The 27576-nt window shown below is 39.4% G+C and overlaps 1 protein-coding gene across 6 annotated transcripts in view; it reads right to left on the bottom strand.

Annotated features, from left to right (window-relative positions):
- The window catches only part of TRPC1 (transient receptor potential cation channel subfamily C member 1), an 80565-nt gene extending 53565 nt beyond the window's left edge, over nt 1–27000 (bottom strand). The window contains exons 1-4 of one of the 6 annotated variants that reach the window (XM_058661394.1): nt 26322–27000; nt 16063–16217; nt 8485–8586; nt 3544–3746 (exon numbers count right to left, since the gene is read on the bottom strand). In XM_058661394.1, the coding sequence (XP_058517377.1) occupies nt 3544–3746; nt 8485–8586; nt 16063–16217; nt 26322–26487 (626 nt within the window). In that variant the 5' untranslated portion in view covers nt 26488–27000. Of the gene's footprint in view, nt 1–3543; nt 3747–8436; nt 8587–16062; nt 16218–26321 lie in introns of those variants that run through there. The other 5 variants (XM_058661395.1, XM_058661396.1, XM_058661397.1 and 2 more) reach the window with 5 other exon arrangements.
- Between the last annotated feature and the right edge of the window lie 576 nt (nt 27001–27576).

Below are 27576 nucleotides of genomic sequence, written 5' to 3'. Positions count from 1 at the left end.
AATGGACCTTGGAAGGATTTCCTCATCCTTGGATCAATGAAATCAACAGCATTTCAGGATTACCGAAACCACTTCAAGCAGTATTCTCAGAGCAGGCTCCACATCGGGGACCCTGGGATTACATTCAGTAGCCATTCCTCATCCCCAGGTACTGATGTGGTTAGGATGCTGGGTGCAGCTTCTCCTTTTCCCCAGATACAGAAGAAAAGGAAAATTGGAAACAAATCGCCTTATCCACTTTCCCCTAATCCTCAATCCTTCTCACCCTAACCAGTAGAACACAGGGGCATGCATCCTTCTCAACTATGTAAACATCATCAAAAATAAAATTTAAAAAATATAAAGAAGATGCTTACTTGGGGCATGTACATAAGGGTGCCTGTTTTTGATTTCCACCTGATTCTAGCCACCCATCAGTACAGACCCTAGAAGGAAGCAGTCATTCTGTTCCTGCCACCCACATGGGAGACCTCCTCTCCGAGCTCCAGCCCCAACCATTGTGGGTATTTGTGAAGTGAAGAGTCAATGGACTCTCCCACTATCCACAAATAACTCAAAATTCTTAGAAAAGAAAAAACAATGAGTGCCAAGTTCCAATATACATTAAGCAAATGTGAAAAGATTTTTTGTTATCTTTGAAAGAAAATTATTGTGTAATAGTTATGGATATGCAATCCAACTGTGTACACAATCCACTTAAAAGTTAGAGAAAGCCAGTATTTTCTTTTATAAATTCTAAGAAAATGAAAGCATCATATCATTAATAACTAAATCTCACGGGCAACTACTCATTCTTTTGTATACCAAAACTACTTTTTGGAGGTTCATATTATTCAGTTTTTCCAATTCACCCTCATCTTCATCTCTGTCATTTGTCTACCTCCATATCCCTCTTGTACATTTATTGAGGACACAGGCACTGAATAAGATTCCTCTCAAATCATTTTCTTGCCACTACACTAGAAGAACTCCACTTTCCTAAGATTCCCACATCCTCATAACTCACTCTGGCAACAGCTAAATCCTCTTCTAGTTATGTTGTCAAATTGTGCCAGTTGTTTTGTCTTAAGGATGAAGTGGGTAATAACATGTCTTTGGGCTTAGTAGAATTCAATGTGAAATCATCAAAAATACACTGTGCAGGCTAAGGAAAGTACTACTGCAAATTAAACTGGTAAATTCACTGTTCATTACTTTGCTATATCTCCCAAAGGCAATGATTTGCAATGCTTTTTCTTTTAATAAATAAAATATTTATTTAAAAGCTATTTGAGGTGCCCGGTGGCGTGGTAGCCTAGTGGCTAAAGTCCTTGCCTTGAAAGCCCCGGGATCCCATATGGGCGCCTGTTCTAATCCCGGCAGCTCCACTTTCCATCCAGCTCCCTGCTTGTGGCCTGGGAAAGCAGTCGAGGACGGCCCAAAGCTTTGGGACCCTGCACCCGTGTGGGAGACCCGGAAGAGGTTCCTGGTTCCCGGCTTCGGATCGGCACGCACCAGCCCGTTGTGGCTCTCTTGGGGAGTGAATCATCGGACGGAAGATCTTCCTCTCTGTCTCTCCTCCTCTCTGTATATCCGGCTTTCCAATAATAATAAATCTTTAAAAAAAAAAAGCTATTTGAAATCTCACATATATATCAAATATTGAAATTGAAAACAATTCACAATGGCGACTATCTCTACTCTAGGCAAAACCATTGCTCCTAGTCATTACCATCAGCTGCAACAAAGCCACCTTTGAAATGAAAAAATCAACATCTTAGAAATACAAACTGTCTCGCCTCACTGCCAGTTCAGCACTTCTTCAACCTGCAATTCTCAGAAACCTTCCTATTTCTCTTTGACTCATTCTGTTAGCCTTCTTTTCTTCTACAATTTTACTTAGCAATTTCAGGAAATTACTTTGGTCAGGACCCTCTAGCATTTGCTCCAACTGTTTTCTCAAAGATCAGTAACATACTCCCTCAAATTCTTCTGCAGATATTCCAGATTTACAGATTCCAAATAAACTGTAATTACTATAATTACATGGTAGACTTTTAGCCTGCAATACCTTATCCTTTTAGAGCTCTCTCAGAAATAGCTCTATTAATCTACCAAAGGTCTATTCTTAAAGCGAGGAAGGAGAGATGGATGTTTTCAGTTTTAACGTTTATTGTAGGGGCTAGCATGGTGGCACAGCAGGCTAATTCTCCACCTACAATGCCAGCATCCCTTATGGGCACCAGTTCTAGACCCAGGTACTCCACGTCCAATCCAGTGTTCTGCTTAAGGCCTGGAAAAACAGCAGAGGACTGCCCAAGTCTTTGGGCCTGGCACCCGTGTGGGAGACTGGGAAGCAGTCCCTGGCTTCCAGCTTCAGATCAGATCAGCTCGGACTGTTCTGGCCATTGGTGAGGTAAACCAGCAGATGAGAGATTTCTCTCTGTCTCTCCTTCTCTTTCTGTAAAATCTGCCTCTTAAATAAGAAATCAATAAATCTTTTCAAAGGATTATTGTATATTATTACACAATAATCCTTAACTAAGTAGTTTGTCAGTGGGCTATCTGGGACGTCCTGTCACATTTTCCCACGGCAGATATTAAACTTGATACTATTTCAGATATATTTATTCAACAGTTGCATACATAAATGTTTCTATATATACATAGATCTATGGGGAGGGGGGACAGAATCTGCTTGGCTTCCAGTGAAGAAAAGAAAATGCATAAGAAAGAGACAGAGGGGAGATGTCAGTTCTGCTTTATTTCTAGACTAGCCCTTGAAAGAACTAGCCATTCTCGTAAGAGTTAATCCTGTCTTTAGAAAATGACTTGATCTCTGAAAAAACCACCAATGCATTCACAGCAGTGATGCCACATGACCCAAAGATCCCACCTCCTAGCATTAATTACACTGGAAATCCAATTCCAGCAGGAGTATTAGCAGGGGGAGGCCATATCCCAACCATAGCAAAGGCTTATGCAGAAATTGGATTTTCAAGTCTAGCCAAGAGCCATACCTTTTTGCAATAAGCCAATGTATGATCTTAATGTGTAAAAGATGGGGTAATTTCTTAATCAGTAACTCATCAGCTGTCTTAGCATTTTCAACTGAGAAAATGGAAAGAGATACTAAATGTAAGGAAATGCTGACTTAAATTTTTGGAGGGGGTGTTAGAGACATAACAGGTCAAATATTTAGTTAAATAGTCTTGATTTATTCATTAAGTAAGATAGAAATCTGCACACTTGGAAATTCTCTTGGATTAATGAACTCTGCCTCTAGGGAGTAAATTGTGTTCCCACAAGCAGAAATATGGATAGATTTCATTCACAATCTGAGTGAATTTTCTGAATTATCCAACATTTCTGAAAAATTCAGAATTCATTTGAATGTACAAGCGAAGTAGTTTAGATTTCAAGTCACCCTAGCATTCCAAGTTCTAAAAGCAACTGGATAAAAAAAAGATTAAAAAAAGCCCCCCTAAATCTGAAAAGCCTGATATTGTTGACATAAACCTTACTACATCGCTTATGTGTTTATCAGAATTTTAATTTTCTAACCTGGAATGTCGGAGGCTATCCTTTTTGTTTTTTGCAGAACACAATGTACATTCACAGCCAACTGCATGGGGCTTCGGCAGAGATACATCCTGTTTTAAGAGCATCGTAAGAATTTCATAGTTGTTACGATGAGCAGCTAAAATAACAGGTGCAACATCCATAGTTGTTGAATACTCAGGACTCTGAATCCGTTCCATTAGTTTCTGAAAAATATTTACATAAATTTCCAAACATTATTTGTGACTTCAAAGCATGTATTCAATAACGAAATGAAAAAAATAGAAAAAGCACACAGAACTTAATTAGTTGAAAGAATATAACTTACTTGGACTAAAACTTTTTGAGACACCTCAAAGCTTAAGTCTGATTAATAAATTACAATATAATCATAATGAAATCTTCAATAGGTAATATTCATTTAACTAGAGTTCTGTTTTTCTAACAAAGCAGTGAGACTACCTAGAGAAATACCTGAGAAAAAATGTTGAATTCACACAATTCGTGCATGACAGGGTAAAGAACAAGGATTTTAGAAAAAGAACACAATGAAAAAAAAAAACATAAACATTAAAAGCAGGCCGAGTATAAATGTATGAGGAAAACTTTTAAAATCCACCTCTATGGCAAACTTTGTCACAATAGTAGCAATGAAGCTAACCAGGGGTAAGGAAATAGGAAGCTGTCTTCCTTTTATATGGGGGTACTTGCAAAGGCTTGTGGAAAACTGCTTTAAAGTATAAGCTTATTTTGGTGCAAAATATAATGAAATTCAAGTGTAAGCTTTTTCCATAAAATTTTTGAAGACCCTCATATAATCTTCTACACATTCTCAATGATTCCCTCCAACGCTTCCTGTCACAAATGCACCAAACACTACTACGGCCACTATTGGAGCCTGAAACTATTCAGCACTTTGCATTCATCGTCTGATAGAGTTCCTGCCTGCAACACAGAGCATTACAATCCCCATGGAGGAAACTGAGGCTCAAAGAACTTCATGTGCCCAGGCCACACAAGAGAGTGGCACGGGACTTGGTAAATCCTGGGCTCCTTCTACTACAGGGGACAGGGGGCCTGCTGGATGGTATGAAATGAGGAAGAAAACACAAGTCATTCATCAACCAGGGTTCAGTTTAAAAGTCGAGCATTTTATGACTACTGCATATTCTTTCAAATTCTTCTCACTTTTTCGCAGAGGTTTCCCTGAGAGCTGTTTGACTCCACAGTGTAAGCTCGTCAAGTTGACATTTTTGGTAATTTTTTATTAACACTGCAAAAGTAGTGTACACTCATTACAAAATATCTGAAAGATATAGAAAAGCAGAAATGAGAGTAAAAATACTCATATTCCTACCATCTGCAGATAATTTTACAGATAGCATTTCCTTCTGGTCCTTTCTCTAGCATAACCTCTTTTTGAGAAAATCTTTTGCATGAATAGCAGCAATGATGAAAAGCAATAGGTCTCAGTATTTAAAAACAAGGATATTTTTCATAATTTTATGAAGACACAGCCTAAGATCTTCAGGGGTAAAATAGCCATGCACAGAATTTTGCATGCAATCTAAAAAATTTCATTGTGTGTATATTCAGGATCTTGTTTGGCTCATTTGAATAATACTATCACAAATATAAAGATAGCCCTTTCAAATTGTCTCATTAACAAACATTACCCCCCAAAACTAGAATTTTAGGCCATGAACAGTTTTGAAGATCTCAATGCATAATATTAAAGTACTTTCTAACAGTTTAAATTACAGGTATATTTATAAATTACAAAACATATTCATTTCATACTAACAGCTTTTTATTTTTTTTTAATACTAAAGCTTTACTCACCAGCACTGGGTTCTTCTAATTTTTGAGTGAGAAATATTATCAGTAAAATTTAATTTATTTTCCTTTGATTAATGATAAATTTTAATATTTTGATATAATTATCTTTCCTTTCCTTTATGAAATTTTTAAAATAAACTTCCACTTATTTATGGGATATGATGAATAAATAAATATAATTAAAAATTACAAGGAAATCTAAAATTAATCCCTTTCTAATACTTATTGTATTAATGGCTTATAAAGATAATTATATTTAGTTTGGGAGAAAAATGACTCTCATGTTTCATATGAAACATACTTAACTGTATGAAAAACTTCAATATGCCAAGATTAACAATTTCATTGTTCATAATATGAGCTGTGAATTAGCAAATAAATAACCCGGATTTGAAAGACAATCATCAAAAGACAATTTTGACAAGTCAAAAGAACAGACTCAATTTACTGAAAGGGCAAAATCAAGGATTTAAAAATATTTAATCATGGGCTTGGCAGCATGGCCTGGTGGCTAAGGTCCTCGCCTTGATCCCATATGGCTGCTGGTTCTAATCCCGGCAGCTCTACTTTCTCTCTGTCTCTCCTCCTCTCAGTATATCTGACTTTGTAATAAAAAAATAAAAAATAAAATCTTTAAAAAATATATATATATATTTAATCACACATGTCTAGAGATAGGACAATTAACTGCCCTCACTAAAAGTATTACAAAAAAGGCTAAATACCTTTTGTTAGAGTAGAAAATGTTCTTTCACTGACTAGATGAGGACTGCCAACGCCTTCCTACCACTAACATCTAACAGGTCCTAGTAACGGCGATGAACAACAGTCAGTGATTCCAATAGCTAACACACTATACTCCATCGTCCCTACAAAGATCAATAGGCTAAAAGGATTGAAGGTAGAAATATAGCAAAACAGAAATAACAAGTGTATTAAATAAGATTCTAGATATTTCTGATCCGTTGACTAGAGACCATATTTTTAGCCCTTTTTTCATCATTCTGGTTGTTTTCTTACCACCAAGTGGTGGTACCATCTTCCAGACAAATCAGAGTATAATTTTCCATTTAATGTTCAGCAGTCTGACAGAAACTTCTCTTTGTCCTCTGATACCTTCAGATAGTCGGCCATCAATTTAGAATTCTTTCTAATAGTTTTCCTGAGTGTAAGCTTACACTGTTAACAATTACATTGCTGGTTTCATTATACCTTTATTAACAACTAACTCATTTCTAGACAGACTTTATTTAATTATTAGTGACTGTCTTCCTAGCTACAAAAACAATAAAGAAAAACTAAAAACTATATGGGGCTGGCACTGTGGAATAGCACGTTTAGTTTCTGCCCGCAACCCTTTCATCCTGTAAGGCCACTGGTTCAAGAGCTGGCTGCCCTAATCCACTTCCCTGCTAACATGCACAGGAAAACAGTGGAAGACAGCCCAAGTGTTGCAGTCTCTGCATCCATGTAAGAGACCCAGAAGTAGCTCTGCTTCCTGGTTTTCACTTAGCACCATTCTGGCTTTTGCAGGTATTTCAGGAGTAAACCAATGAATGGAAAATTACTCTATCACTCCTTCTCTTTCTCTAACTCTACCTTTCAGATAAGTGAAAAACAAATCTTTAAAACATAATAAAAGCATCTTTTAGGCCCGGCATGGTAGCCTAGTGGCTAAAGTCCTCAACTGGCACGTGCCGGAATACCACATAGGTGCCAGTTCTAATCCTGGTGGCCCCACTTCCCATCCAGCCTCTTGCTTGTGACCTGGGAGGGTAGTAGAGGATTGCCCAAAGTCTGGGGACCCTGCACCCGCATGGGAGACCGGGAATAAGCTCCTCCTGGCTCCTGGCTTCAGATCAGCTCAGCTCCAGCCACTACAGCCTATTGGGGAGTCAATCAATTGACAAAAGATCTTCCTCTCTGTCTCTCCTCCTCTCTGTATATCTGACTCTCCAATAAAAATAAATAAATCTTTTTTTTTTTAAAAGCATCCTTTAATTTGACAGTCAGTAAAAGATGAGCACTGTTGGGGAACATGTTGCCTTTTTTAATGTAAAACCTTTCGTATGCATTCTTCATCTTGGATGAGATCACAGGCACATTTACTGCCCCTTTTGGTACTTCTTTAATATAGTTTTCCACATTCCTTAACATTCCTTTAAAAATCATTTTAGAAGCTGCGCAACATTCCATGTATATCTATGCAATTATCTCTACTTGCTACCTATTTTTGGAATGTTTAGATTGCGTCTCATGGGTTTTTGTTTTTCTTTTACTGCTGCAAATAAGATTGTGGTCAACATTTTGAACACATTTTTGATGATTTCCTTGATAGGTTCCAAGAGGAAAAGGTAGTAGATTAAAGAGGAGGAGGATGTTTTTATTTATGAAACATCCATTCAAAATACTTTTCACAATATCTATGCCATAAGCAGTATATAACACTGCTATTCCCTCATCTGTACTATTTTTAAAAAAACTTGCTAATTTGATAAGCAAAAACTTTCATTTTGTATGCAGTTATCAGTAAGGTATAACGACCCCAACTTTCTCCAATTTTTAGTGTTGTTTTCTAACTTTCATCAATTGTTTAAGATTATTAATTCATGCAATATGCTTAAAGTATGTATTGGCAATTATCTATTAGCTTTCTAAATTTTTCATGTTTAAAATCATTTAAACTTTAAAATCATTTAACTTTAAAACAGCTAAAGAATATTAATCACTGTGATTTCTGTCCACTGCTCTTATGCTTAAAAAGCCCTTCTACTCTCAAGTTTATGGTTTTATTATTTACATCCAGTTATGGCATCTATTTGGAAACAAAATTTTGAGTTCAGCATTACCCTTAGAACATCCCAAATGCTGGTCCATACCAACAAAATTAAGGAGATGTTAACTGATTTTAAAAAGTTTCCTGAAACCAATACTAATTATTCTTAGAAGTGTCTCCTTACTTTAATAATGTACAAAATGAAAAAATAATCTATTTCTTAAAAAAAAAAAAACCAAAATAAACTTGGGGAAGGAAAAATGCCAATGGGACAAAAATACCTATTTTGGTTAAGAAGTCCAAGTTAATAAATACTTAAGAGTACTAACTACTATAGTTGGTCTTGATGATGGTTTTGATCGATGGTTAAGCAGTATATCAACAGCTCCCACTACTTCAGAGTCGATTGCCACCAAAAGTGCATCTGCGGACTTCAAAAAACAAAAAGTTAAAAATGGAAACTGGAGATAAAAAGGTAAACTATGAGTATTTATTTTCACGAACTCATCTTTGTTTTATCTTTTAAAAATGTAAACTGCATACATACGCTTGCATATGTATACATACAGTAATGCTGAATTTCTGGAAATTCAGACTGCACAAGTAGGACATTTGTTAATGGTACTTTGGTGTACCACAATACATGTTTCTCTCTTGCATGCATGAGCTGGGAAAATAATGAATGACTGATTCAAGGGACTATTTCTGGAACATTGTTGATCCATGTAATATGTGAAGCTGATTTTTTTTTTCCCCAAAAAATCTTTACTCCTGAATTGTGGACCAAAAAAAAAAAAACTTAACATTTTAAGTCAGCAAAAAATGCCATTCAGAGTTATTCCCACTGGTAAAGATCAAATAAAAATGATCATCACTGATGCAATCAAACAGAGAACTGAAAAAAATAGATAAAGGGGCGAGCACTCGGTTTTTATCCTTAAAGTACCATGACCAACTGAAATGGTTCAAATCTGATGCTAATATTGGCAATCCTCTCAAGTATGACCCAAAATGAATTAACTTTCCAAAATGTACAGAGACCATGAGGAAGAGTGGCCTTACAGTTCCACAAGAGTACTTTTAAAACTTCATGGAAAATGAAATTTAGACAAATTTGGGTCAAACTAATTTTGAAATCAAATGCATAGTTTTTTCATAACACATACTTCCTACAAATACTAAACATACGAATTTCAAAACATTTTGCATGAAGTCTTGTGATTTGACTTTTTCATAAACCTTTTGAAGTATACTTATGCTTCAACTTTGTCAGGAGGAAAAGCTAGACTCAGAAGAAATGGGGCCTTCCCCGCTTTCTATAATACAGCCTACAGCCTGACTGCCAATCATTCCATTAGGCTGCAGATCTCTGTGGGTTTTTTGTTGTTTATTTTGAAAAGGAAAACCATATAGGCAGAAGAAAACACTGGAATAAATAATGATAATGGAAGAAAATGCTCTGATTATTTTCAAACTTTTACATCTTTGTTCTCATTTTTAATATTTAAATCAGCCAATGTTCTTGATTTTAGTAATCAAATTAATTCTTTTATAGCTGAAAACGAGGAAGCAGTTCCAGCAAGGTAGCCTAGTGGCAAAAGTCCTTGCCTTATAAGCACCAGGATCCCATATGGGTGCCGGTTGATATCCTAGCTGCTCCACTTCCCATCCAGCTCCCTGTTTGTGGCCTGGGAAAGCAGTAGAGGACGGCCCGAAGCCTGGGAATCCTACACCATGTGGGAGACCTGAAACAGTCTGGCTCCTGGCGTTAGATCAGCTCAGCTCCCGCCATTACGGCCACTTGGGGAGTCAATCGATGGTGGATGATCTTTCTGTCTCTCCTTCTTTCTGTAAATCTGATTGGCCAATCAAAATAAATAAATAAATAAATCTGAAAAAAAGTCTTTAAAATGATGAAGTTTTTATCCATTTTAATCTAGGTGACATATACAGGAGGAAGGGGGCAGAAATTGCTCTAACGGTTAAGACACTAATTGGGATGCCTGGATTCCACACTGGAATACCTTTTTTCTATCAGCTCTGCTTCCTGCCTCCATCTTTTTGGTAATGCAGCAGTGAGGCCGAAGTAACTGAGCCTCTGCCGCCCATATGGGACACCTGAATAAGGCTCCTGACCCCAGCTTCAGTCAGGCTCAGAACCCTGACCATGGGGGCATTTGGAGGCCAGTAAACGAAAGCTCTGTCTATACAATGTGTCTCTGCCCATCTTTCACTGTCTCTCAAAGTTTAAAAATAAAAATAGGAAAAGTAGTTGGAGACTATATCTGAATGTCTAAAACTAAAACTAAGTACCCTAAAAGAGATTTGGAGCCCTCATTCAACCATTAGGAAATCTGTTTTCCTACAGGAAAATTCCTCATTGCAGATGGGAAATTCAAAGCAATGTTTTCTTTCTTAAAACTTCAAAGGTGTGTGCACTGGGTTGTAACTTCCCAGAATTATTGCTACTAAATATTTCATTTCAGTTTTTCACTTTAGCCCATACTAATGCCTATGTTCCCAAAATCAATTGCCAGGCAGCCTTTAACCATCTGAAACATAGCTATGGATATAACTGAAAAAAATACAGTTTGAGTTGTCAGAAGCTAAGTTCATAGGCATTGTTATTAAAAAAAAAGAAGCCCAAGTTAACAAATATTTAAGAGTACTAACTACTATAGTTGTTCTTGTTGATGGTTTTGGTCTGTGAATAAGTAATGTATCAATTTTTCCCACAACTTCAGAATCAATTATACTTAGAGTTGTCTATAAATGAGTATCTGGCTTTCTCAAGTATCTTTTAGATACTTACTGAATAAATAAACAGCCGATTAAAACCAGCAAAACAGGGAAAATGAATTTCTGAAAGTTGACAATTAAAATACAAAATGCCAGTAGAGAAAAAAAATCACTATCAATACACAGCAGTCTGAAGCCATTCAATGTAAAGACAAACACAGTTAAGTTTCAGACCACATGAAACAAAGTAATATGATTGCATTCTCAATGATTCGAATTTACAACAGTAAAGTTAAATTATATTTAGCAGAAAACAAAGGATAACAATTTCTAATAAATCGTTCAATGCTTAAAAGGATAAGCTTCAGCTATAAAAAGCAAAAAGATATCATTGACTTACTCTACACAAATGGAACCCGACAAATCAACGCAAGTTCTGAGGGGGAAACGTTGTAAACTATTTTAAAAATATATATAAAGTTATACAAAATGTCCTCACTAGCTTTGTTTAGCAATTTCTCATATATCTGACTATTTCTTACTAAAATCTTTAAGATATATTATTGTATTTGTAAGGTCACCACCTTTCTTCTCACTTGAGAATTTATTTTCTCAACAATTCCCATACTCTTTCCTCTAATGTCAAAATAAGAAGCTATGTATTTCCATTCTAAATTTAATTTTCTTGGGCCCGGCAGCGTGGCCTAGCGGCTAAAGTCCTCGCCTTGAACGCCCCGGGATCCCCAAATGGGCACCGGTTCTAATCCCGGCAGCTCCACTTCCCATCCAGCTCCCTGCTTGTGGCCTGGGAAAGCAGTCGAGGACGGCCCAAAGCTTTGGGACCCTGCACCCGCGTGGGAGACCCGGAAGAGGTTCCTGGTTCCCGGCTTCGGATCGGCGCGCCCCTGCCCGTTGCAGCTCACTTGGGGAGTGAATCATCGGATGGAAGATCTTCCTCTCTGTCTCTCCTCCTCTCTCTGTATATCTGACTTTGTAATAAAATAAAATAAATCTTTAAAAAAATAAATTTAATTTTCTTAACATTTTACTTAATACTTTGTATTTTACCTAAAGTTCCCCAATCTTCTAGATCTCAGTCTCTCATCCACTAGTCCCAACTCCAAAAACCTCAAATCCCTACTCCTTACTCTTGAGTAACTTGATCCCATCTTTCTCTTACTGTTCAAGTTTTTTTTTCTTCTTTTCACCTTGTCAAACTTAACAAATCAAAGTACATCACTTCTCCAATTATATGATATCATATTTTCAAAATCCAATGGGCTTTTTTAGCCTTGTCATTTGTCTAAGATTTTCTGCATTCACTATTCTACTGATTTCTAAAGAACATACTGTAACCATTTGATTTTCACAATGCTTTAATATCTTAAAGGCTTCTGACCTTTTTTAACCCTCCCTTTTTAAAGTCTCCCTTGATGAAACCTTTTGCGTCCCTTATTAAACCCAAGTGCTTCCGAAGCACAACTGTCAACCCTCTGCTCGCTGGGATTTCACCCACTCTCACGACCTTGCTCTCCATTCCCCAATCGCTTGACTGTCTCCAGTATTCGTAGTTTTTAGCTGCATCTTTTCCTAGAAATGAAAACTTCACTTATCACTGCCTTTGTGGAAGTGGCGGACATCCCTCCCGGATTAACAAGACTAAAGCCGGAATTCACATTCCTTTGAACCAATGATTGACTTTTTCGGAATCTGTTTGTCTTATCCTTCTCCCAGTGACCTGTGCTTAAGATTTCCAAATCATCTTGGACTCCTTTTCAAGTCTCTCCTCCAGGTTTAAATATTCACTAAGATCAATCTCCTCCTGCTTCCTAGCACCTCCCATATTTGCTATTTCTTCCCTCCTTGGAGCCTCAGTTCTTTTGACAGCACTTTTCTAATTCACAGGTAGGTTACCACAAAAGCTGCTGCTTACACATGTCATCCCCACTTCTACTAAATTCAGCCTCCAGATTTACCTTGCGCCCTTGCCCATATCACATAATTTTTCAAAAAGCATTCAATGATACCTATTTTTCTTAATACTTCACTATCCAGATACATCATTCAAAAACCTTGTCCATTTACTATCTCAAAAACAAAAACCAACATATTATCTGTGCCTTTGCTTACATTAACAGGTCCCATTCCTAACCTATCTACACATTTCCGGGAGAGTGCTAGGGCACTAGACAAGAGTGCCGACTCTGGAGACAGAACTTGGGTTCAAATTCTAAGATGCTATTTATGGAGTTACTTTGGGAAGTTATTTCTGTGCCTGACTTTCCTCCTGTATAAAATGTGGGTAAAGATTATCTGCCTCACAGGAGTCTCTTAAGGATTAAGCAAGTGAATAAATATATTTAAGTTCCTTGGCACCAGAAACACTGGAAGTTATTAATATTTCAAGGCTGAGCTCAACTGACACTCTTTCCATGAAACTTTTTTCCTTAGTTCCATAGTGATCATACAACACTCCACCACTGACACTGTGGGCCAGATCCTTCTTGTTTCTGTGTTTTAGCTATTCTGCATACTGTAGGATGTTCCGCAACATCCCTCACCTCAACTCACTGGATACCAGCAGTTACTGCTCCTGGCTTATTACCAATGACCTTGGCAATGCCATGTGTTTCAAAACCACTGACATAACACAATGCAAGATAAAACATACAAAAGCACAATGTGTCTGCAAAGCAATACACAGGGTCCAAGCATTATTACCACTCTAACAATTTGCAAATACACATTTCTATTAGTGAATTGACTTGTCATTCACATGTACTTCATTTGTCCTGTTCGTGTAAAGATCCTTTCATGCAAAATCCATGTTCTAGTTCTTCATTTCCACAATCACACCCAACCAAAGGCCTTGAACATTTACTGACTGATAGAATAAGACATTAACAACTCTGGAAGAACACAGTGAGCTGGAAAGAGCATGGGATTTGCAGTCAGAAGACGAAGTTCAACTCTTAGCTTTGTCCTTACTGATTTTAGAAATTTGGGCAATACTTAAAGTCTGTGAGCCTCAGTTTTCTGACCAATTAAATCTATTGGTAGTATCTAAATGAACTAAGATATTCGATTCGGATCTAACCAAGCCAAGTGAAAAGCCACTTAAACTGCAGAATTATCATGTACATATAACTTGTATGTAAAAACATAGTATTATTATATCATACTACCTCTTTTATCCAGAATTATCAGGAACTAAATTTCTTCACAACCACGTTTCAAGGTAACTGAAGCTTATGCCTTTAAGTGTTTAAATTTTAAATTACTTTGAAATATTCTGCTTTCAGAACACACATACATGCACACACTAGGGTATTTCAAAAAGTTCATGGAAACTGAAATAAAAAAAAATAAGTTTATTGGGGTGCAAAAACTTTGGAAACATGGGACCAGTGTTGTGGTGTGGCACATTAAGCTGATTTCAGCATCCCTTATGGGTGCCAGTCTAAGCTCTGCTCCACTTGCAATCCAGATACCTACAAGTATGCCTAGGAAAGCAGCAGCAGACAGCCCCAGTCCCTGGGCTGCTACACCAAGTGGGAGAAGAAATGAAGTTCCTGCATCAGCCTGCCCAGGCCCAGCCCCAGCCCCTATGGTCAGCTGGGGAGTGAACTGGCAGATGGAAGCTGTTTGTCTTCATCGCTTCTCTTATAATCTTTTCAAATAAAATAAATAAATCTAAAAAAAAAAGACTAAAGGTTTTTTTAAAAATAAAAACAAATGCACTTTTCTTAAATCTCTGAAGATCCTTCTTTGTATGGATTTCAAAATTTTTTTTGCACCCAAATAAATATATCTTTTTCATTTTTCACAAACTTTTTAAAGTACCTTGATATCTCCTTTCTTCTAAAAGACTAAGTGCTGAATATAATTTAACTTTTCCTCACTAATTCTGGCCCACTGTTAGAAACCTTAATTACCATTCTAATATGCAGTTTCCACAGAGATGATCAGAGGTGTAATGCAACTGACGTCTTTATTAAACAGTGTCACAGGTACCATGTCTCATTTTGTTCCAGCTAGTGCCCTCCCAGAGCCCCTCTAATTCTCGGAAGATTAGAAAACTAACTAATTAAGTTTACTTATGATGGAACCTAAAATGAGAAAAAACAGACTTTAGAGTAGGGCTCCAGAAGTACTCCCGTAACTAAAGTTCATAAATTTGAAAAACTCATGGCAGTTATCTTGATTGCCACAGGGACTTTTTACTTATTTTCTATTCTCAGTTAGGTGCTAGGTAGCTAAGGTTGCCAAGTAAGCATTTTGTGTGTGTGTGTATGTATGTGTGTGTATGAGTATGGCATTATCTATTATCTGTATTATCTAATACATATGGTATTGTCTATCATATAATAATATATATATGATATTATCTGGTAGATATATCTAATATATATTAAAATATATAGAAATAAAATAATAGACATACATATAACTATCTACTTACATTCACAAAATCTGCTCTGAGAGCTTCCTGATGCCACTCAAAAATATATAGCTCAATAAGAAATAAAAGAGCCAGAATTCATGACTGAACAGTCCCATCATAAGCAAACCAAAAGGAAAGACAACTCAGATTACTAAATCATTTCAAGTTTTACATGCATGCCTGGCTTTTCTATTTGACCTGATAAGAAGACAGACAGGTCTATCTTGTCCAGTTAAAAATTCCATTCATTTTTAGATATACACATTAAATTTCAAACAAAAAGGAAAATTTAATAAAACTTGGAAGAACATCAAAATGAAACTCAAAGTTGTTTTGAGAGTCAAGAGGATCTTGCTCACAGGCCTATAAATAACACAGGCCACGGAAAAATCTGCTCCCCTGACCCTTGCAGAACACGTGTGCTATTTTTAAGTATATAACATAAATAATAACAACACAGGTAATATAAGCAGTCATCTTTAGGAAGTCATGATAACTTACAGAGAAAGTTAGCAGTTGGAAGACAAAAAAAACGAATCAATTCCAACTACTTTTTTTTTTTAAAAGAACCTTTTTTGCTTTTAAAATGGCAATGGCTTAAAACCAAATTTAAAAAAAAATGTTACAGAGAGAAAGGAAAAAAAAAAGGAAGCTGGAAGGAAAGAAAACACGGCACATCTAACATTTCTTAGAAACCAGTGGATAAAATTATCTTGCCTTGTACCTGACAACCGTAGTCCAAAAGAAGCTGTAGTATATCCAAGTTTTCGTTTTCAATAGTTATGGTCACAGCATTTCGCCCAAGCACATCTACGCAATTTATGTTCAAGTCACCTGAACTGTTTTCCTCCAAAATCTTTTTAACCATATAATAGTCACCTAAATAACAACATACAGACATAATTTAATATCCACAGCATATTAAATGACTGTAAAGAAAAATTTAGATTGTTGAGTTCAAAGCTTAGAAAGCCTAAACTCATCTTGTATACGGAAATATGCACTGAAAATGTGAACATTTCCTTGTTGAAAACTTCCGTCTTGAGAAAATAATATGTGTATCTGCTGAGGACACAGAAAGCAAATAGAAATGGATGATTATAAAGAGGGAAACCTGTAAACATTAAAAGTGATTTATTAAAGCATATCCAAAGGTAGCAGAGATGAAGCTTAATGGAATTAAATTTTATGTCTCAAAAATAGACACACATTTACTCATATAACATATTGGTTAAAAATGAGCTCTAGAACCAAGAGGACATGAGGAGGCTTTATAAAGCAAAATATGTATTTAAGAGAGCAGGGGATTATGAACACGCACATGCTCTTGAATATGGAGGGTGCAAGCGGATTTGCACTCCTCCCAAATTCTGTCCTCCACACCCTTCTCAACACACACACACAGCAGCAGCAAAATCCCATCTTCGCATTAACACAGCCGTTCAGGATACATGGTCAACAGACATTTGGCTCACAAAGCTGAGGCGGGTCAGGGACTAATACTGGACTTGTCAGTGCAGGCGGACTCCCTCCTAAAGCTGTACCCCACCACAAAGCAGTTGCCCAAATGGGCAAATGAGGATATAAGTATGGCAGTAATCACTTTCATCAAGGGCACACTATATTTGCTAACCAGATGGTGCTAGAATGAGGAATAATTCAAAAGAAAAATGCTACTTAAACAGCAAAAGAAACCAAGTTCAAACACAAGATGAATAAACTGCTTTAAGTGACTTGGAAATAAAACTGATCCTTGCGGCGTGGCCTAGTGGCTAAGGTCCTTGCCAGGATCCCATATGGTCGCTGGTTCTAGTCCTGGCGGCTCCACTTCCTCTCTGTCTTTCCTCCTCTCTGTGTATCTGACTTTGTAATAAAAATAAAATGAAAATCTAATAAATAAATAAATAAATAAATAAAACTGATCCTTAGAAGACTATGAGTAAGAAATAGCCAAAAACAATCAGTTTGGAAATCTGATGGAAAAAGAAATGACTTTATGCTACTAAACAAGACTAGATGAATTTTTAAATGGCAAGAAATGTTATTAAAATTTTAAATAAATTTGCTATTATTTTTAACCTATGGCCTTATAGCTCTCAAACATTTTAAAGTAAGTGGATAATTTTCCTAACAACAGACTTTTTCTTTTTCAGATTTGTCAGTGTTTTAGTGCCTTGTGCAAAGCTCAAGACTCCTTTATAAATACAAATATTATGACCTGTTACAGACACCTGTCGGTGAGCCTCTCTGTCAGCTTGTCTTTTCTCCCCAGTAACCTTTTGAAATTTGCCAGCCTTGGGCTACAAGGTCCATGCTGCTTGCCTGGCTGAATGGTACAAAGTCTCACCTTCCTGTGCAATGAAAGACAGCCTTCCTTTTTTTGAGGATCACACGGTGGTTTTTCAAATGGGTCTTATTCTGCACTTGTGCATAAAGAATTCTCATTTAAGGAGCTAGGATATTTATTTGAAAAATTTACAGAGGGCAACAAGCAGAGAGAAAGAGAGATCCTCCAAGAACTACTGCATTCCTCAAAGGCTGCAATGGCCTGAGCTCAGCTGATCTGCAGCAAGAGCCAGAAGATTCCTCTGGGGTCGCCCACACAGACGCAGAAGCCCATGCAGGTGGGCCATCCTCTGCTGCCTTCCCAGGCATACCAGTAGGGAGCTGGATCAGAAGTGGAGTAGCCCGGACTCAAACTGGCACCCATAGGGGATGCTGTGCTGCAGAGCCAGCCACCAAATATAATTTTTTGGAGGTAAATTGCATTTACAAAGTCTGAGTCTATGGATTTTTGCTCAAAACGGTAATCATACGAAGCATTTTTGCTGAAAATCTGGAGCACATCATAGTTTTCCCTTAGACCTTCTTTAATACTTTGATGTTCCAAATATCCTCTTCAGTTTTTTTCTTAAAACAAAGTATCATAAAACTATATTTGCAGCAGTACTGAGGTACATGGGCATTTCTTTTTTCTTAATTTTAGCTCCCACATATAATTAAGAAGTTGCAATTTCGTCTTTTCTGTGCCTGGCTTATTTCACTCAGCATGTTATCCTCCAGCTGCTGCAAACTGCAAAATTGCAGTCTTGCTATAGTTGAATAATCTGCCACTAAATAATATAGCTGACTACATAGTGCATACATTCTACCTTTCCTTTATCCATTCATCTAATAATCCACTGACTCCAAATGTTGGCTACTTGTGAACAACCTTACTATTGCCGGTGGAGTGACCTCTTTGAAACAATGGATTCATGTGTTTTGAGAAGCCACCTAGCAGAGGAATTGCTGGATCATTTTGAAGTCTCCACACTGTTTTCTACAAAGGCTTCCTTAGTTTAAGAAAGCTAATCATAACAAAATATTTTTTCCCCATAGAATACTAATTTTCAGACACCAATACTTCTCAGATACTCCACAGATAATGTTCTCAGTCACCGGTTCAATCAACAATGACCAAAGCTAAAGACCAGTGAAAAGTTCATCACTTGTCCTGGGAATTAACATTTAACCCCTGACTATACGGGGACCCATCTTGGTGACTCAACAGCATTGTTTATAATCATGACGTGTCTATCTGAGGACTGTCTTCATTAATTCTAGATTAATTCGAAATATTTTCAGCCAATGTTGCTTCATATCTATAAACTTTTTCCCTACTGAAACTTTTGACAATTTTGTTAGAACTTCTCATCTCAACTTCCATGTCTCTAAAGATTTTTTAATATTCCTTTTTCTTTCCTACACTCAGGGTAATTTCTTCAGAATTTAGTTCTAATCACTTATTTTTCCTATAGTGCTGCTAAATCGTTCATTCACTGATTTATAAGATTTATACTGATTCTATAATTTTATATATTTTATTGGATTCCTTTCCAATCTTCTTTTTACTGTTTACACTTCATATTTTAAGATCTTGGTCACGTAAAACTGCTTATTTCATAGTCTCTACATGGTAATTAATTAATCTGCAAATCATGTTATTTTGATTCCCAGATCATGTTATTTGTGTTCCCTTGAGCCGACACAAGCGGCCTGTGCTGTGGCACAGCAGCTTAAGCCACCATCTGTGACATCAGGATCCTCATGGCACTGGTTCAAGTTCTAACTGCTCTGCTTTCCATCCAGCTCCCTGCTACTAAGCCTGGGAGAGCAGCACAGGATGGCCCAAGGGAGTGCATCCTTGTCAACCAAATGGAAGACAGAGATGGAGTTCCAGGATTCTGGTTTTAGCCTTGCCTAGCCCCTGTTGTGGTGGTCATCTGGGGAGCGAACCAGCAGACAGAATCTCATTCCCTCTGCTCCTCTCTTTGTGCAACTCTGCCTTTCAAATAAATAACTGAAAAGCCAAAAACATATTATTAAGGGAGTCTTAGTTTTAATTCTATACAATGTTCAGAGTAAAACAAGTTTCTTTGGAGCCTGATCCAATGGCTCAGTGGCTAAATCCTCCCTGTGCAAGTTTCAGGATTCTGTATGGGTGCTGGTTCGTGTCCTGGCTGCTCCACTTCCCATCCAGCTCCCTGGAAAAGCAGTAGAGGATGGCCCAAAGCCTTGGGTCCCTGCATCCACATGGGAGACCTCTTGGAAAAAGCTTCTGGTTCCTAGTTTTTGGAATGGCTTAGCTCTGGCCATTGTGGCTATTAGGGGAGTAAACCAGCATATGGAAGCTCTGTGTTTCTCTTTCTCTCTGGAAATCTGCCTTTCCAATAACAAAATAAATAAATCTTTTACAACGAACACACACACACACACACACACACACACACACACACACACAAGATCCTCTGAAGTCTCTTTTTGCTAGTGAGTCTTTTCTTCTCACCAACTCCTTTGCTGAAAGTCAAGCCCTTTAAGGATCTTTGTTACACGCTTACATACTGGCTTCAAATCTCCATTTCATGGAGACTAAAGGCCTTATTAACCTGTTTCTTTATGGGGAGCAAAATTCCAAGTTCTTACAATGCCCAAACTCCCATTCACTCACAGAGTGGCCATGGTGTCAGCTCACACAAAAAGCTTCCTTAAGCTTTTCTTCCCTTTGGATCCAAGTGTACTCCCTCCTTCTGAAAGTTCAGCTGCTCATTGAAACAGTTCTTTGCCATATGTTAGCTCTTAGTTTTAGGTATTTTAAAGCAAAGTTTCTAGATTATCTAGCAGTCTTCTTTAAAGTGAAAGAGCTACACAAATATACTGCTGTAAAATTCTAAGAATTTCAGGTAAAGGAAATAAAAATTACTGCCACATATTTTAAAAGTTGAAATCGCTAAGCAACAATCAGGTACGCCATTTTTGAGGTTTTGACTATTTTCACTGTAGTCAGGGAGTTGTACAAGCAGAGGTGGGGGGAAAAAAACCTTTAAAAAGCAAACCAAATACAAAAACCTAATCCCTAAAAATAGAAAGCTCAATCCTGCCTCAGCCAACACATTCATGCAAATGAATGTGCTAAAGCCACAAACATTATAGGAAAGCTACAGCGGTTGCTAAGCATCCCACTGAAACTTACATTAGCAAGCCATTTCAGATAATGTACTACAATCAAAGAGAACATAACAATCTTAATCTTTAGGATAAGTGAATACGTAAAAAAAAAAATCAAAATAGGTAGCAAAAAACTACTTATAAAGGGCTATTTTCAAAATGTCTATGCATGCCAGGCAAATGTATAAATGTTTTTCATGTTATGCTAAAGTTACTTTTAATAATTACACACACACAACTTTTAAACTACAGCATCCACAAGAAAGCGTAACATTATCTGCTTTTTTTTTTTTTTTAAGCTAAACGCTTGTCTCCTTTTGGTGAAGTGGAAAAAAAAACCACCTTTTCCAACCAATTCCATGAGGATGATATCAATTCAACATGAAGTTTTCTCAGCGGCCTCTTCAAATCAGCTCCCACACCTCCTTGTACGCCACAACTTCAGGCCCAAGCCACTGGCTTCTCTCTCACAGGATATGCAGTAATGTCTCCACTGACATACGCCCCACCAAAGATGCTCGACTCCGAGCGAACTCTAGTCAGCCGCCTTGGAACAAAACACCTGGTTTCAGACCATTCGAAGCCACATGCCCAGACTGACCCCAGCCCCTGCCTGAGAAAATTCCAGACTTACACAATGATTTTATTGTCCGTTCCAGCCAGCACCTGAAGACCAGGTCCTTGTCTCCCCACTTCTGTGAGAGGGTAGAAGTTCAGCCTCTACTTGAACCAGCTAACAAACCCACAAGTGGATTTCACATGGACCAACTTTCTCATTTCTCATTTTTTTCTAGTTTGATATTCTGCAGAATACCCCCTCACACACCCTTTCTCTACTTCCTCATGATCTCTTCCTCTCCTCAAACTGAATCCAGGTCACAACAGACTCTATTCTCTGTTCCAATCTTACATTTCTAAATTCTTCACTCTCTTGTACAGGGGTCACAAATAGGCTCTGAACAGGGTCAGTAAAGTTCAGGCTCTGTGCTTCATGCCATCTTAGTCACAGCAACTCAACTTGGCCCCTTCAGTACAAAAAGACTTGAAAGAACACTTGTCCACTTGCAGAAAAGACCAACAAAATAAATATAACCTGAAGGGAAAAATGTGGAATCATTACAAGGAAATGCCAATATTCCAGAACTCTGAAGTAACTGGCTGTTCAACGTAATCATTGAAATGAGATGTCTGTAATATTAGCCACTAAGAGTCCTTTGTGAAAATAGCTATGAATCATTCCCTCCAGCATTATAGCTCAACCAATATGCTTTAAAACTGGGGATTAAAACAGCTTTCTTGTCCTAAGTACTTTAGTGTCCTACATAATGACACCTTATGAAATGCCCACAGCATGCTGCCTGCGGTAACCATCTCCACCCTAGGTGCCCTGACCAACATAAAAGTCTTCAGCAACACCCAGCACTCTGTATTTTTTGCTTCCCAGTAACATCTTCCCCAACCCCATACATTAAGGTGCTAATGAAACAGCAGTTAGGTACTATTTCTTTCAGAAATGTTTTACATTTTAAAAGTATATTTAACCCAAAGGTACACAAAGGTTGTGCAGCAATTCAGTCATCCAAGCATCCTTCCCTACAATGCAGCCAATCGTATAACAAAGTAGACAAAGGATACTGAAGTCAAAGGTCAAACCCCACCTGCCGCATCCCTCTCTTCAGATCCGGTGTTTAAATGTCAAGAAAGAGCTGCTCACTAGACTCATAGATGCTCTCCATGGGGAGTAAGCAGACATACATATTGTCCTGTGTAGAATATTGTTCTACACAAGAACTGTTTACTGATTATCAGCAAATCAAAGAGCTTATGCATGTTTGTGTTCATAAATATACATGCAAAGTGAACCCCAACAGTTACTTTAAAAGAGAAAAATCACATGAAGCATAGTTAGTTTAGATGCTTCATAAATGAACATAATACTCCTAACCACCCTTCCTCAGGATACGAACCCGAGTAAGAGGCTGAACATCACACAAAGTCAAAGAGCGAAGAAACAGCAGAGGTAAGAATCCTTTCTTAATAGTTAATGAGACAACACTTTTACACCCAGCTCTTGTTTCTATTAGCCTTTATTTATGAATTACAGAATTTTGTGTCCAAAAAGAATATGAAGGGTGGACATTTGGTGAAAACAGCTGGTTCTTAGGATGCCTACAGCCCCAAGTGCCAGCTTCCATTAGTGCATACCCTGGCAGGCAGAAGACCATGAAGTGGGACTCAGATTCTGCCAGCACGCACATGGAGAGACACAGTCTGGAGTGCCAGGCTCACTGCGTCAGCCGGACTCAGTCAGCCCTGGCTGGAGCAGGCACTGAGGCATTTTAACCAGCAGACGGAAAAGAACTCATTCTGTTTCTTTCTCTCTTTTATTCTCTGTCTTCTGCCTGCCTTTCAAAATGAAACAATTAAAAAAAAGAATATGAGTAGAATTTCATTGGCAGGAAGTTCACTGTATTTCAGTTTTTAACAACAGAAGCTCAAACTTTTTCTTCCAAACTTTATACAAAGGATCCAGTGTCACCCTTGAGATTATCCTGACCCACTCCAAAAGTCAGTAACAGCCAGTACTAGCCGAGCGTCTGCTGCTTAGGTCAGCAACTGCCTGGAAGTCATCCATAAGCAAGCCAGCTATTACAATGCCTAAGTTTTGTTGTCTTTCCCACATTGTTGTTTGCTCCTCAATCCATAACAAACCTGTCAGAGGGCCACCCCATCTACTAACATATAATAATCACAGTTTGTTTTGGGAATTCCTAAAATCTGTGTAAGTGGAATACATACTCAACACTTGGCACGTACAGAATAATACTGCTAAATGAAGAAGAGGAGATGTTCTAGAACATTGCAGTTGGTCTCTACCATGCGTGCTTTATGCTTTGGCCAGATAAATTTGAGAAAAATCAAAGTTTGGGGACAGGTATGGGGATGCAGCATATTAAGTCATCACTTACAGTGCAACTCTGCTAGGAAATGCAGCTTCCTGCTAACACACCTGGCAAGTTCTGGGTCCTTGCCACCCACACGGGGTACCGCAAGGAGTTGCAGAAACTTCGGGAATGAGCCACAATGAACACAGAAAATAAGTTTCGTTTCCAAATAAAAAGTATAAGCACAGATGTGTATTTTCTAACACAAATAAATTTCTATTATTTGTCATGATCAAACTGATAGAACAGTGAAGGCAAATTACTGATTGGCTGGGCCCGGCGGCATGGCCTAGCGGCTAAAGTCCTCGCCTTCAACGCCCCGGGATCCCATATGGGCGCCGGTTCTAATCCCGGCAGCTCCACTTCCCATCCAGCTCCCTGCTTGTGGCCTGGGAAAGCAGTCGAGGACGGCCCAATGCATTGGGACCCTGCACCCGCGTGGGAGACCCGGAAGAGGTTCCAGGTTCCCAGCACCGGATCGGCGCGTACCAGCCCGTTGCGGCTCACTTGGGGAGTGAAACATCGGACGGAAGATCTTCCTCTCTGTCTCTCCTCTCTGTGTATATCTGGCTGTAATAAAATGAATAAATCTTTAAAAAAAAAAATTACTGATTGACTGACAGAAAAAAAATGAGTTGGAGGATTACATAAAAACATCTATAGAACATGAGCACTCGAACTCCAACAGCTGTCTTGGTAAATATGTGCCACCTGGTCAAATGTAACACAGGCAGTGCCACCCAGCTCAAGAAATCTTTTACTTGTATGGTCCTCTAGATTAAGAAGTATCAGTTAATACCAAAAAGGAAACAAAAAAAATTTCTTAAGATTTATTTTCAATTATAAATTTACACTGTAAGTATGTCAGAAACACATAAGATGCTACTTTTCCAATTCCAACTAAAGAACTTGTTTCAATTTACTTGAAACATATAAAAGACCCATCTCATTTATTTTTAAAAATTTCATCTTATATAGGGGAAAATGCAAGTCATTTCCAAGTCTAAAAGCCAAATCTCTCCACAGAGCTTAATGATACTATAAAATAGGAAGCTAAGAAAAAAAAAAAATCTGGCTACTTGAAGTGGAACCACAGACAGGCTACAAAAGTATCACACATTAAAATTCTCATTGGATCTATGTCTGGTTGGATGTATGCCATAGTTCTAAGTACACGTACAAATATATACTCTGAACATACTCCATTGTAACAGCATTCTGTTCAGTTTGACAGAAATATCACACTCCCTTTCTTGACATACTTCGTTTCCCCTAAAATAGTCATAGCAGGGGGAAGGAGAGGTAGATGAGTAGCCACCTGGACTAATACAACACAATCTTGCCCCTTCCCCTTCCAGAATTTCTGAGAGTAGAGAACTCACAGCAGTCACTCCTGCAACACCAAATCATTTTTAGATAGCCTCCAGGTCCTAATTAGAGATATGTCGTTGTAACATTAGAGATATGTCGTTTCTTTACACTTCCCAGACTACTCAGAATTATGCCTGCAGTGGGCCTTCCCTACTATTATTTAATACCATTACGTAAAAACATCAAAGTGGCTTGACAACGGACAAAGAGGAACCTGGTTAAAATGTCAATGTGTCTCCAACATTTCACAAAAATAAAATCTTATTTCAAAAGCAGTCAGAGGGTAGAGGAAGCTATCATTCATTAAAAACTTATAAACACAGAACAAAAAATACTCAGTAATCCTTCTAGGGAGCAAAGGCGGTCTTTTCAGTTTATATTTTCAAAGTTTGCAGGTTCTATGTTTTCCTAAGTGAACACGGCTACTATCTCACAAACCACGCAAGTTTTGGAACCAAAGATTTTCGGTGGCTTTCTCCTTTTCGTGTAGAAAATTAAGTCTCAGGGCAATCGATTTCCTATTGTTTTTACTGTATGCATCATTTGAAAGTATACTTGCATTAAAATACTTTAATGTAGCTTAAAAAAGGTTGCACTAATACTTATAAAAGGAATTTTCACATCTTTTTGCCAATTATTTTTCACTCTTTATCTCCCAAAGAATGTGATGCAAAAAAGCTTCGTTCTCCAATAAAAAAAAAAACCACTCTAACAGTCAACGCTGTTCCCGAAGTTTGGCAAAAAGTTTTGGGATCTAACGCAGGGTTTTTCCAAGTCCTTTTTCATCATGCATCTCACTTGGGCTAGTCACCGGACGACACAGCGGGAAGCTTAAGTTAATTACACAAGAAACGTGTGTTTCTTCTTTAAAGAAAACCAAAGCCAGGTGACAGTCTATAAATATAACGACAAGGCCATGGATTGGTCGGACTTCACCGTCCCAAACCAGCACCCCTGGCACCCGAACACCAGTGAAACAGGTCGTTCAGGCTCTAAGAGGTGCGCGCCTGAAACTCTGGGGTCCGAGGCCGCCGCCCCAGGAGCCGCGCTGCGAGGGCGCACCCCCAAGCTGCAAGCTCCCGGGGCGCAGGAGCTGCCCCCGAGTAAGCCGAGCAGGAGAGGACCCAAGGGTGTGGAGGACGGGGGCGTCCAGAGGCGGAGAAAGGGGCCTAACTCTCACCCTTGTCGCACGCCAGCAAGAAAAGCTTCTCATTCAGGGTGTTCTCCTCCTTCACCTCCCGCACATCCTTCAGCGCCATCACCTCGTTCGGAGACGAAGAGGATGGGGAGGAAGGCAGGGAGGAGGCGCCCGAGAGGTCCGTGGTCGGGTACAGGGCCGCCATCATCGCGGCCCATGAAGGGGGCAGGCCCGGAGACGGGGGCGGGGCCCCTGCCAGCCCCGACCCCGACCCCGACCCCGCCCCAGGGCTGGAAAACGGGTGAGTCGTTCCCAAGGCCGCCTCCGCATGCGGCCCGTTGGCCGCGAAGGGCGCCGCGTCCCCTCGCAGCCAGCACTCGCCCTCCACGGACAGCCCCAGGTTGGTGGCAGCGCATGCGCGGCCTCGGGGCCAGCGCCCCCTCCCCAGCCGCCGGCGCCCGGGCCGAGCCGGTCCGCGCCCGTCCGGGGACGACAGACTGGAGCGCGCCAGGGCGGCAGCCGAGCGCGGGGCCGTGCCAGGAGCCGCAGGGGCCGCACAGGGGGCGGCCCGGCCGGGAGGAGGACGAGAGATCCGTCAGAGAAGCGCTCCGAGCGGCGCTGCTCAGCGCGCCGGGCTCCAAGGCTGTGGGAACCGCCGGCTCCGCTGCGCCCGGAGATGTTCTCGACTCTCTAACGTCATCATCTACTGGGCTGTAGCTACGCCATCGGGGCGGGGCCTGTGGCTTGGCGGAGAGGGCGGGGCTGGGGCGGGGCCTCTGGTGAGGGCGGAGTCGGGACGTGGGTGGGGCCTGCGGTGGGGCGGGACATCGGGTCGCGGCGGAGCCATGGCGAGGATGGAGCTGGGGCGGGGCCGTGGCGAGGGCGGAGTCGGGACGTGGGCGGGGCCTGCGGTGGGTGGGGCCCGGAGGGGCGGGACTTGCGCTGAGGACTGGCTCAGGGATGCACCACGCTCCTGCCGAGAAGGCTTCCAGCAGCGGAGGACGCAGTGAGGCGCTGGACCCGACTTGGCATTTGAAGTAATTTCCCCGCCGCCTTGCAGATCGATATACAGCACTATGTTAATCGAGGCTCCGACGACCTGACGTTTAGTCAAAACGGATTAGTCAAAGCCGATTCTGGGGCAGTCCGCTCTCAGTTCTAAAGGCTGTTTGTTTAAACAACTCCTTCACCATCCCACAGAGGCATTCCAGTTCTATGTCACACAGTTGTTTATTTGCTTGTAATTCAAAGGTAACAGTATAGACCCCTTTCAGGACCTATTCTCCAGTGATTTATC

Source organism: Ochotona princeps, chromosome 3, assembly GCF_030435755.1.
Source record: "Ochotona princeps isolate mOchPri1 chromosome 3, mOchPri1.hap1, whole genome shotgun sequence".
NCBI lineage: Eukaryota > Metazoa > Chordata > Mammalia > Lagomorpha > Ochotonidae > Ochotona > Ochotona princeps.
Note: the sequence above shows the minus strand (reverse complement) of the source record. Positions and strands in the feature narration are given on the sequence as shown.